The sequence below is a fragment of the Struthio camelus genome, chromosome Z (assembly GCF_040807025.1).
Source record: "Struthio camelus isolate bStrCam1 chromosome Z, bStrCam1.hap1, whole genome shotgun sequence".
Lineage (NCBI taxonomy): Eukaryota > Metazoa > Chordata > Aves > Struthioniformes > Struthionidae > Struthio > Struthio camelus.
In genome coordinates, this window is record NC_090982.1 from 12,417,358 (window position 1) to 12,430,458 (window position 13,101).

General features: G+C 42.7%; 1 protein-coding gene across 5 annotated transcripts in view; it reads right to left on the reverse strand.

Annotated features, from left to right (window-relative positions):
• The window catches only part of NRG1 (neuregulin 1), a 420,325-nt gene that overhangs the window by 133,737 nt on the left and 273,487 nt on the right, over positions 1 to 13,101 (reverse strand). For all 5 annotated transcript variants that reach the window (XM_068928358.1, XM_009687597.2, XM_068928359.1 and 2 more), the window contains one exon: positions 7,122 to 7,246. In XM_068928358.1, coding sequence (XP_068784459.1) covers positions 7,122 to 7,246 — 125 coding nt within the window. The remainder of the gene's footprint in view (positions 1 to 7,121; positions 7,247 to 13,101) is intronic.

The window sequence follows — 13,101 nt, forward strand, 5'->3', positions numbered from 1 at the left end:
TTTCTGCAACAAATATATTCGTCGGGGCAAAACAGCCTGGTTTCATTAATGCAAGAGAATGTGTTATGCAGCATTTCCCTGATAGCCAGTGGTGCATGACATCATATCATTTATAAAACTTTTAAGGTCAAAGCTTTTGCTTGAGGTCTTGGAACACGGTGGCCCATAGCCAGGCAGCACTCCGTCGTATGTTGGGGAGGGAAGGCAGTTCACTGTTGCACTTAGGGTGCCCGAGCAATTTACCTTTCTTAGTCACAAGAGCAGTCACAGAGCAGGTCTGACAGCTGAGCAGCTCAGCACCTGGCAAGGCTGGAGCAACTCTTCCTTTCCTCGATAAAGAAGCCATGTCCCATTCAGTGCTCCCGCTGAGCTTGATGGAGCATTTCTTATTCTTACCTCCTCAGGCTCAGCTGTGTCAGCAGCTCAGCCTGTGTTGGCACAAAAGCAGATAGAAAGTTCCTGTTTGCAGGCAGAAATACAGCCAGAGCCTTCTGCACCAGAAGCATGTCGAGAAACACATTTGGAAAGCATGTGGTAGAGTCACTCATTACCAAGCCCTGTTAATAACATTGTGTTAGCGACATTAACAGTGGATGTTAATGTTTGAAAGATGCAAAACGTGCTTGTTTCCACTTATTGAGGTCACCACAATGGTGAGAGAAACATTATACTCCATCTGGGAGGGCCGGCACATATCCACATAACAAACCATCTGGAAACAAGAAGGAGAGAGAATAGAATCTGCTTGAAGGGGGCTTTCAATATGTGCCTGAGGTGGAAGAGCTGGAGGCATTTTCCAGACGTGGTACTTGCAGCTGCAGCTAGAGTCTGCTGAGATATGGAGACTGCGGCCTGCAGCCTTCTCTTCATCTTCATGTTTCAGTCCCTGTGAGGAGCAGCAACCTCAAATGCTCCATCCACTTCTGTCCCCTGACTCTTCCAGGGAGCACTTAACTTCAGTGAGGTGCTGTTTCTTGAGACTGGATATGTTTGCCGTGGGACTTTTTGCTGTTCTTATGTAAAAATACTGAAGGAAGGCCAAGAGATCCTTATTTAGGGATGATTCAGTAGAGATGTCCCTGCAGCCTCTCACTCCCGTTTGCTTAATGTTCTGGCCAGCTCCACCTCCTGCTATCTCCTCTGCCAAGGCGGAGAAGAGTGCCCTGTGACACCTCGTGTCCCAGCACAAACCACCTTGATGGGCTTTGCATCTTGATGCACCCTGCTAGGCAGGGAGCTTTGCTTGGGCTGCTGAGAGGCGACAGCTCAATGCTTGGACCACAAGTTCTGCTGTAGCACCTCTGAGGCAGGCAGCATGTCTACTTCCAGAGGGGAGACCATTTTTTTACGGTTAATCAACCATCAAACAGCCCTACGGCTGCTGCTGTGAAGAGCCCTCTGCCTGCTCTCACAGCCATTCTTTTCCAATTAGTTTGCCAAAGGCCTAACGCAAAGCCTCCTTAAGCCAACCAAAGTGCTTCGGTTAATCTCACTGGCTTTGGTTTAGGCTTTGAAGAAGGCTCGGAGGACCCTGACAGGGATAGCAACTTGGGCTTTGAAGCAGATTCCAACACCATGAGCAGCAGACTAGTGAGAGGCGCAAATAAGCCTTCTGTCGTCCTGAGGTGTACATTCTGGCAGTGATTTAACTAAACTTTGTGCATTGATTGTTTCATTCAGATGTACAGCTAGAGAAAAGTGAAGTTTCCAAAACCTCTGCTACTTATCCATTTCTTATAAGGTGAGCAAGGCCACATTCTGAAGCCTTGGAGACACGTGAGCATAGCTGGCCAGGGGACACAGGGACATCCAGCTGATAAATTTTCTTTTTGTTTTGCGAAATTGTTGTACTTTTTCTCTTTTACTCTGCACAGTACCATACAATACAAAATCTAGATTATGCAAGAATCTATACCCTATGTAATGTATATGTTATTAACGGTTTTATTCTAAATAAGTAAAAATGATGAAATTGTTCACCTCTACAAGTGAAAGCTTTTCATTCACATTCATGTCTCATTGATTTAGTTATTACAGAAAAATTGTGCTAGTTATCCACTTGCATTTGCTTTGCTGCTTCTTGGCATAGCTAGAAGAGTCTTCCTTAACAGAATCACCTCCCTTTGAAAAGCCCCAAACGGAAGAGGAGACAAACCACAGTATTCCTTGATGATAAAGCAACCGGGGGCCTACAAGGAGCCATCTCCTAATGCAAAACTCTTCGCGGAATTGCTATGCCAGACTGAATGATGGTCACACTTTTTTGGACTTTTTTGTTCTTTTTTTGTTTTCGTTTTCGTTTTAAATTCTGTACGCACTGTCCAGCAGAACGAACACTGCACACGTATGCTTTTTCCCCAATTTGTGACTGCAGCCATACCCTTTGCCCTTCCTATCCAGTCTTAAAAGGTGACCAAGGAGCAACATTGCTCTTCCTACTCAAACAGCACAGTAAAAGCAAAACAAAACAAAAATCTTCTATATGGAGGCCCAGACTAGTGACATCACTCAGACATACTGTTTTGCACCACTGGAGAATCTAACCCGTAATGCTAGCCTCGCATATGAATAATAAACTATGGCTTGAAATCACATGTAACTATCCTAACGAAGAAGTACACTGATCTCCTGCCCTAATCAAATCTCAGATGGATCAACATTTGAGTAGTAAGGGACTTTTCTTTCATGTCAAGTATTTCATACTTAGTCACATGCACTGTGGGGCGCTAGACACATGATGCTGGTTTTGCTTAAGTATTTCTCTGCCATTTTCTGAAAGATCAGCTCCTGAATTCCTTCAGAAGAATAGTATACTCACACATTAAACTCTAATGGCCTGAGGAAGAGCAGGTACCTGTTAGTTACTGTACAACTCTGAGCTGTTAGTATCACTGAAAGTCCTAAGGATGCAACTACAGAGGCTTGTGCAGGGCACTGACTGTGCAGGTAATGAATTTAACCAAGGCTTACTTCTGCCCCCAGCCAAGCCACATTAACAGATCGCCCGAGCACTTGCTGCCTTCAGTTCAGGTAAAGTTGTCCCAAACACCTTCACTGATGGCTGAAACCATGTCACCTCCTTTTGCGGAGGAGTGGAGGATGAGTGCTCACACAATGCCCTGCTACTAGCCAGCAGCGCAGCCTACAACGCTACATTGAAGACTGGTCGCTTCTGAAATCTCTCTGCAGGAATCCACCCTTTTGCGCTGTGAGCCACGCTGGGAACAGCATACCTCCTTAGTGAGATGAAAGATTTAGGCCAGCAGGTTTTAATGTGAATAGCCAACGTCAGATTTAGCGGCTCAACATGTTAGCAAATAAGGTCACTTACCTTGTCTAATCTGTGACAAACTTTTCAAACATGAAATTGAAAACTTTGCCTGTGGTATAAAGTATTCTCTCAGTGTCCTTTATACTTAGTAAGGTCTTACATTTATGGCACAGTCTCTGAAAAAATTTGCTGCAAGAATGCTTTGCCTCGCTAAAGTGACAAATTAGGCAAAAAAGCAATTATTACCACATACCCAAACCAGTGCACCAATTATATAACTCCAGGAGAACTTCATGCCTCTCTTCTAAGCTCAATTACAATTTTTCAATGGGGAGCATATATGAGTGGGAGCGAATGAAAATAAGAAGGCAGTTCGTATCCTGCAGGCAAGCTACACTCATTACAAATTTAAAAGAGAACAAAACAGTTCCCTCTGCATGCTATTAATACTGTTAGAAAACAGTGTTTGTCTACCTGCTTTTATATTTGTTGCATTTTAAGCTATACATATGGCATTATATGTGAGACTTTACGTATTTTTCATTAAAAAGGAGAAGACTTAAATATAGCACATACCCTGTGTAAGCGCATATGTTTGTAGACCACACTTCCACAACAGCAAATTTGGCACTTCTTTTAAATAACAGTAATGATAGCAACAACAACAACAACAACAAGAATTCAAGTTACTATTGCTTTGACTACTAGTGTTTAAGGTAAACTAGTTTGATCACTTCTGGGAATGAAATTAAGGAAAAATAAAATGTTTTGCACATAACAACAAAGAAGAAAATCTTACAATGGTTTTGTTTATAAATGTTAATATTTCTATGATTAGGAGCAGGAAAACTGAAAGTAGTCATTTTAAGAAGTGTTACTTTAGTAGTAAAGGTGTATTTTTTCTATTCTTTGGAAAAAAAAACCACCCACATTTGCGTTTCTCTCCACATACTGTTTTTTCTGGTACTTTTGCTGGTGATGTCAGAGACCAGGCACTGTACCAGATGGACCTTTGATCTGGTCCTAGAGTTCTCTCTTAGGACATACACTAGCAAAGAAAATTTCAACTAAAATTGTTAAAGTTTGACAAAGTTCTAAGGAATTACATCAAGGATTTTTTTTACTGGAAAGCACTCATTTTTTAGCGGAAATAAGAATAAGTTCATATCCAGGAATGTCATCACCTTATCTACCATAGGTGCACAATGCCCCCAGAATAAAGGGGGAGGATGATCTAGTTTCTAGAGAGCAGGGCATGTACTACCAGGTTAGCACACACGTGGCAGTACTGAATAGTAATTAAGTGGCTAATTAATGCTGTAGTTCATAGGGATGAGCAGGTTAGTACTAACATAAGAAAATCGGGGTCTCCGACATGTCATTCTCTGTCCCACTGTCACCCCTTCTGCTGGAGGTGAAAGGAAGCAACCTCTCTTCCTACCCTGTCATGTTCAGTCCCCTCAGCTATCCATACAGTAGGTTTCTGAGGGGGCTCTTGGGCTCTTCCAGACCCCAAGGTCTTCTCCAAAAGCTCATCAGTAGGAAATTACAGATAAGGGATAAATATACATTTTTTATATTCTTATGAATATGGCAGGACCACACAGATACATCAGACCTGAGTAATGACTGCCCTTCAGGGCTCATTACTGAGTTTGGATCCCAAATCTGTCATTAAGTGAGCGAGGGGAAGAGGTCAGGGAGCGTGGGGGAAGGAGGGGTGAGGAGGTCACCCGTGCAGGGAGTCTGTCCGTGTTTGGAAAGCAGATGTTGCCCTCAGAGGCCTTAGGGATCCATTGCTCTTCGCTCACCACATGTTGCTCATGCTGTTCCTTAAGATCTAGGTGGAAAATTCCACCTTTAGAAGGGAAACTAGTAACTATTTGACTGATAATTTATAAGCAATAATAAGCAGAGAAGGTTCAGATGTATGTGTGGCAACCAAATACGCATGACTGATTTATTTATCCACTGAATGATGCCATGCCTGACTCTGAATTGTCAAGTATCACTGAGACGTAGGTTTCCAGCTGAGTCGTTTTACAGATAAGAGCCAGCTGCCAGGTTTAGACCGGATCCAGATTTTCCCTGCATTTAAGGAGGGCTGCATTGCACAGTTGCGTTTTAAACGAGTTATGTTTCACAACATGATTAGACAGATTCTAACACAGAAGTTACAAATGCACATGGTTGGGCTTGCCTGCAGATGCACTCATTCAAAATCAAGCTCCTGTTTCCCTGCAGCAGGAATGCTTTGCTGTCATTCACTACAGCCCAAAAGGAAATTTTAAAATTTCATGTCATCAAGCGTAGCAATGAGGTCCTGAATGCATTCCACAACCATCCCTTCTCTTAGAAAGATATGAAGGATATCCACACATTTCCTCCATTTATCTGTACCCTTGCCCCGAGCCAGCGCTTGCAGATGAGTTTCGGGAACTCTGGCTCTTTGGGAACAGTATAGGCTGCTTCCTGTGCAAGCAGCTATTGAGCAATCAAATATTGTATTGATGGAAACCAAGCACAGTTTCAAAGCTACACAGAAGCACCAGCCCCTTTTTGCTCCTAATAATATTTTGGTAAATAACACTTGATCTTTTATATTATTCTCCTGACATGTGATCATAACTGCAATACCATACACCTAGGATAAAATCTCAGCACTTGAGAGTCTTTAGCTGATGATTTAGAACAGCAAATATACAATGTGAATGCAGTCTAGCAATCACTGCGTTACTCCACAACAACAAATAGGCAGTGACGACACCCGATTGGCAAAGGGTCACATTCAGCTTTCTATTTAGTAAAATATGTCTCCTGCTCCAAAGCACAATGTGCAACAGAAGAGCATCTCCGGTAAATTCCCCTTGCAACAACACTTTAAAACTCATCTTGTATACACACAGAATTTACTCTTTGTTTACTAATTAGGGTTTGTTTGTTTAACACTTCACAACTGGATAGATCCTAGAGCTTGAATTGCCAGAGTTGAATTAGTCAATGTCATGCTCAAGAAACAAGGCTTCTACCGAACCACAAACTCCACGCACTTGCAATGAGAAGCAGCACCTCTAAAATATTTGTGCACAATGAAAGCACTCATTAAATTCTGCCAGGGGCATTTTGAACATCCTATACATGAAACAGAAAGTAGCTCAAAAAAACCCCCCAAAAAACTAATATCTTTATATTGTTTGAATAAGTCTGAAAGCCATCTGCAGATAAGAATCTCTGTTCCTCAAGAAAAAAATTTAAATCACAATACCTGGATAACGTTCATGCTTTTGAATAACTTTGATATGTCAGTCAAGAACCTGCTCAACACAGTATCTCTAATATGGCAGAAATCAAAAAACCCATCAACTTCTCTGAAAAAAAAAGCAGTGGCAATCAGAACCATGCAAATATTACTGAAAGACAAAGTTTTGGTTTGGAAATCAGCCTGGGATTTGTTTCAGGTCAAATGAAAGCTCTCCCCATAGGCCTATAGTGCCTCCACTACCTATGTATATGATGGGAATAAAAATAATATTCCCTTTCCTTCATCCTCTTCTTATATTGATTATTTAGGCTGCGACTTGTACTTGGTATTGGAAGGTGTCTCACAGAAAATGCCACTATCTCGCGACATCCGTAAGAGGTATCCCATTTCTTTGGGTAAGGAAAGTCAAACCGATATTGAATACAAGTCAGGCCTAATTTATTTTCTCGGCACGCCTAACAGATTTCAGTGTTTCCACTCCCACTTCACTAGCAAATCTTTTCCCTCCCTGAAAGCCTTTTGTCCCAGTGGCGGCATAAATACAAGATCTCTCTGAACATGACAGTAAAATAAAGAGCCAAATCTTACCATTGGTGTCCGTGATGATAACACTGGCTTTAGTACTGTCATTCCCTAGTTTGCTGCTCACTCTGCATGCATATTCCCCGGCGTCGGCCAAGGTGGCTCTATAAATGTGAAGCTCAGAGTATTTCCTGTGGAATTAGAAAAAGCATGTAAATGTCCTGTATCGCACCAACTAATGCACCCTCCTTTTCCCCCAGTGAAGGGTCTTGTCTTCCTTTCGTATACTCTGACAGGTTAACACTGTCCAGTTTTGAAAGAAGGGAGGAGAGTAAAAAAGTCTCTCTCCTACAGGCTGCTGGAAAACAGGCATATTAATGACCTCAAACAAAGATACTTTTTAATGCTTTTCTGCTTGAGAGGAGGCTTTGTTCTTAAAGGAAATGTCTGAAAAACAGCCTTCCTCTCTCAGCTGAACTGTTAGCTCTTCAGATGCCACAGAGATGGGTGTAATATTAGAATAGATTACCCTTTCTTATGGGTTCCTGTTGCCAGTAGCAGGGTGCTGGGTAAGTACTGTAGTTTCCAACATCTGACTAAATAATCATGAGATAAGGACACACCACTCTCTTTAACAACCTCTGAGACACCAATAGTAAATCATTCTCCAGCATTAACAAAAAGTTATGGGCAGAAGCACAATTTGCATGAAGCTACATTTTGTTCCTGGCTCAGAGATGTAATTTAATCAGTCTCCAAGGTTTTAAGATTAGATTTTAGAATGTAGAACTCCTGCTTGCCCATTAATTTGGTAGGAACATGTTTGATGTCATTCAAGAGGTCCCCAACACATGTGACGTCAGTAATCCCATTGCCTGGAGTGTGGGGAATGACTAGACTGTGGAAAATTTGCAAAATTATTACTTTTCCCAGTTGCTCCTTAGAAGAGGTGCTTTGGGAAAGTTTTGCCTATAACAAAGACCTTTACACCCACAGAATAGCCACTTGGGAGAGTGCATGAGCATGGGCTTCTTTATGTTGGCCTACCCCAATCAGAAGGATTGTTTCCAGGGTTGTGAAGGTTTTTCCCCTCTAAAATTTCCCAGTCACCCCTCCAAAATTTCCCAGTCACCAGCATGGGTAGCCATGAGCACTGAGGCAAGAGATGTTTGAGGAGTTACTTTGTTTTGGCATGACCAAGTCTGCTAACTCCCTGCACAGACAGCACAACTGGTTATGCCTTTCAGGAAGCACTGAGTGGGGCTGGTTTGGGCTGGAGACAAGCCTGTCATGGCTGGAGGGTTTCTGGAGCAACCGAAAATCCAGTGCCACTTCCCAGTGCTTCCCTGTGAACCATCACTCCCTCCAGCAGCGCAGTCAACTACCCCGTCTCTAATATCTGCTTATGGGCAGGTCATGCTTCCCCGTCTCTAAGCAAAGGTGCTACCACCAAGGAGCCAGCCCTGTGGTGAAAGCTCTGTGCCAGATGGACCCCCGGCTCCGCTAGAGACTCACATCATAAAAGTCTCCACCTCGTGCCCTGAAAGAGCTTTCTTGTGACCACTGGGCTTGCAAGAAGAGGGAGTAGCCAAGAGTGGGTGAGCAGCCTGATCAGGTTATCTGATCAACCGTGCCTGCCGATACGGAGAGCAGACTGTAGCCTCAGGGTACTTCAAGAGGCAATGCAGATAGACAGACACTGCTGGGAACTCAGTTTAACCCAATGATAAACAAGAAGCACAGCTGCAGCTATATGATTTTTATGTGGGCACTCTCTGTATCTCTGCTCTCTGCAATACTCACTCTCTATGATATTAAGTTGTGCCAATGCAAACTGCCTTCATGGTACTCACGGCTTTTAGAGGAGGCAACTCTTTTCCCTACACATTAATTTTTATTTTATCACTCTGTTTGAAGTGTCAGCTATGGAGAGAGGTGAGGAAGTGTGGGTTTCCCTTTGTAATTTTAAGATGGTACTAAAATAAGTGAAACAACCATATTTCTTGTAAGTCTAATAGGCCAAATTTATTCATGACTGTAGAAGAAGTCTGCAAACTGTAGAAATAATATGAATATTTATAACCTTAAAGATATCATTGAGACTTACTAGGATAGAATTCAAAGTAGTCTGACTCAATGGCCGTAAATGAAGCAGCTCCTAGTAGCTCCCTTCGCTCCAACAGTACTTGCTAAAGTTCCTGATAAGGGATGTTGTGTCCAAATGCTTGCGCTTTTCTCAACAAATACCATACTATATCAGAAAATACCTTTCCCTATCAGGCTTGCTTCTGCTCTATCTGTAGCGGATCACAGCTAAGACACTACTGAGCTTCTATTTGTGCATGAAAGGAAAAAACACACCCACAGAATGCAGTCCCAGCCGGGTTTATCTGACTGCTTGAATTCACTTTGCTTCCAGGCTCCATCTGTTATCCAGAGTCGCCTATCTGTGAGCAAATATCTAGGCTAAGCTAGGAAGAAGCCCAAAATACAGGGCACTTAACACAAGGTTTCCTAGTGCATTGTCTTTTCCAGTGCCATCAGCTGGCTGAAGCAGCAAACACCTTCCCTGTGCCCAAACAAACCAGCCCTGGTACAGGAGTTTCTGTTCAAGTAATGAAATGAACTTTACACTGCTCAGCATACTACCTAGCACAAAAAAAGCAAAGCCTTCAGCCAGATTTGAAATGTGGAGAAGGAAAATGAAACATTACCACTACAAGTGAGCAGTAGCAGGAATGTTTAACTAGCAGGTGGAAAGACCCTGTTTGGTGCCTGTTTTTTCCAGTGTTTCCATTGACACACAGGAAATGCTTAGAGCTGGGGTGAATTAACGTATTATGGCTTAATGAGTCACCAGCAATCATAAAAGCACTAGAAACCCACTGTGAGCCTGCTCTTTGTCCATGGCAAATTTGAGGTAAAAAGCGTTTGCTTTTCATACCTTTTACGGAGAGATCTGACTACTTTTAATACCTTACAATAAAATTTAAACTCTTGCAGTTTCTCTTGTTTTAACTCATGCAATGTCTCTTTCTCAGTTTCTGTTGGAATTTGCAGGGGCACAGTCATTCAGTCTGATTCACCTGCTGTATGATAATGACATGACGTCTGGGCCCTGAGCCCTTGCAACCAACCACCAGAAAATACGCCTAACAAACTTGGAAGAGCGATTCGTGAAGTTTCTTTCACATGCAGCACCAGTCTTCAAAATGCTAAGCTCTGGGGAAACCTGCAATTCCACAGACCCTTCTAAACACATTAAAAAAGCTAGGGGAACACAGTCAGCATCTGCCCTCTGCTTCAGCAAAGCTTATGAAACCGCAGTATTACCCCTGACCCAACGCATCCAATAAGTACTAAGCTGTAGTTTTGTCTTTTCCATATCTACTCCAGATGACAACCTAAAGCCTTCATATTCTCTTTCTGAGCTAGATACGTAGTAATTCTACCAGATAGTCATACAGTTTGGTAAAAAATCTAAAACTAAATAGTCAGAACTCAGAAACTTTTCTTTTTTCCCCACAGTGAATGAGTTTTATTTTGCCATCATACAATGAGAAAAGTGTTTTTTTTTTTTTAAATACGAAATTGCCAGAAGTCATTTTTGGCTGTTGCAAATTTTATGAGGATTTATAAGAATGTGGAAGGCACTCTTCTCAGCTGTCTGGATTGAAGGAGCCAATAAGACAGCACTATCCTACATACTGATAATGGTTCTTTGGAAATACAGCCTACTTTTTATGTAGCCATTTGACCTTTTAAATAGATATTAATCCTAGATAGCTCAAAAACCAATCATCTAACCTTCCTCCTGTGTGTTTCCCACACTTAATTGTAAAACGTTCACACTAAGAAAGCTTGTTCTAACAATGTGGCAACATTCAAATGAGACAAATATCTATCAATGTGCTGTTATGAAAAAAAATGAGTAAAATAAATGAAAAAAAACCCTTAATCACTGATATTCATTTCATTTGCTATGGGAATTTCTTATGTGGCTTTATTTACTCTAATCTGCAAATACTCTAATTTTGGTCTTTTACGCGTTCATTAGCGCTGCATTTTTTCTCCATTTCATTAGCTTTAGAACATGTGCCTGTCCTATTTTCTATCCAAATAAAATCTAACCCCTCTTAAGCTGTTCATATCCACTCAATCCTGGAATAACATGTAAAAAGCAAAAGAAGGAATGGCAAGGCAGTGATGCTTCCCCAGGTTACAGTCTCAAAGCAAAAAGGCAAGCCAAATCCCCCAGATACGGACAAAGAAAATCCTTGTCTTCCTCTTTTTCTTACTTTACATCTAGTGACTTCACATCTCTAAGTGAGAAGTTGTCTCTATTCCAGAATAAGTTTCTGTTGGGGTAGTGAATACAAGTCTGAAATCCAGCATTACAAGTCTGAAAGCCTGCATTTAAGGCGGAGGACGAGAATTTCAGATTTCCGTTTTCAAAAAAAGTCACGATTGTTAGTTTTTTTTGTTATTCTACCGCAACATGTATCTTTGGGGAATGTTAAACATTTACTTAAACCTCAAAACCTCAGAAGTAGCCTCACGTGTTCCACATGCATGTTCTAAGCAATGGCTATTAGCTAGTTTCTCTTTTACCACCTCCTCTCTTTCTCTTTTTCTTCCATAAAACTTGGAGAGACTTTGGGTTCATCCCAGCCCCAGTTCTGGGGCTTCAAAACTATTTCCTGCTCAACCCCACATGATAACTCCTTCCACTAAGGGCTCCTCTGTCTCCCAGTACCTACGAATAGCCAAGACTGGAACTGATCCAAAGCTGTGCTGATAAAGCCCAGCCCTGAGGAACATGAAGAAACAGAAGGTGAAATCCTAACTCTGCTCAGTTTGCTGGGGTTCGAGCTTCACACTCAGTCAACATCAGCCAAAATGCAATGGGAGAAAATATTTTTTTTTTCTGCACAGGCAGCACTGTGCAGCCAGGGTGGCCGAGGTCCAGGCTCTGACCTGAGCCTTTTCTCTGTGGAACAGACTAAAAACCTGACTCTGACTGAGACATATGGCCTTGCAAAAGGGTCTAGACAATTTACCAGGCTATGTGCCACCTGGAACAGCTCCATTTCAACAGTGCTGGAAAGAGACATCACTGGTTCCCTACTTGCCATTTGTGCGACCATGGCACGGGACAGCTGTGGTGCTGCTCTGCCCCCCTCCTTGCTTCACCAGCTCCTGGCCGTGGCAGGAGAAACTGGATGGGAGGGCAGGACGTCTCGTTTTCATCCTGCATGAGTCCAAAAGGACAAGCACCTCCTTGACTGTGACTGCTGTTTGCTCAAAGGAAATGAGAGCTGGCCACAAATACAGGGGCACTTAACACCTTGGAGAGAAATACCTTCTCTTGTAGAGCCCCCCAGATCTGTTGCACCCTGCACAGAGGGAAGAGATGGTGCAGCTTGCAGCACCCCTATCTATGGACAGAAGTGGGCATTGCAGGGCTGGGCTTGGACACAGATGTTTACAGCTCCCTTCTATGAAGAAGCAGCCATATTCAAAGCTTTTACACCTAGACAGCGTCGGAAGGACAAAGTAGCTATAGACTTCTCTCCTGCCTCAAAGCACGCAGAGTATTGCATAGCTTCTTCTGCTTTCCCCACAGCAAGTAGGCACCAGCCCGTCCCTTGACACTGGTCACTAGTCACACATCGGGCAGACTCTCTGCTGGGTGGGAGGATGGGATTCACAGGCCTACCAGCTCATCTGACATCTGACAGACTGGTGCCTCACTCTGTAGGTGCTGGGACACCTCTGGTAATGGGCTACTGCCAGCTGAGAACAGGGAACCCAGAGCTACTGCAGAAGGAGTTCAGCCTTCCTTCAGGCCTGGACTGTTCATGAAGCGACTCTCAAAAATATTCCCAAATCTGCGTCACTTTGATGATTTTAAACATTCTCGGATTTCAGACAACACGCATTAGGTACCTCTGTTTTATGAGTAGTTTAGAAATGGCCTGTCTCTGAGGCTTATAAGTTAAAATGACAGCCTTTGGCTATTGGAATAAAAATAGGAATTTAAAAG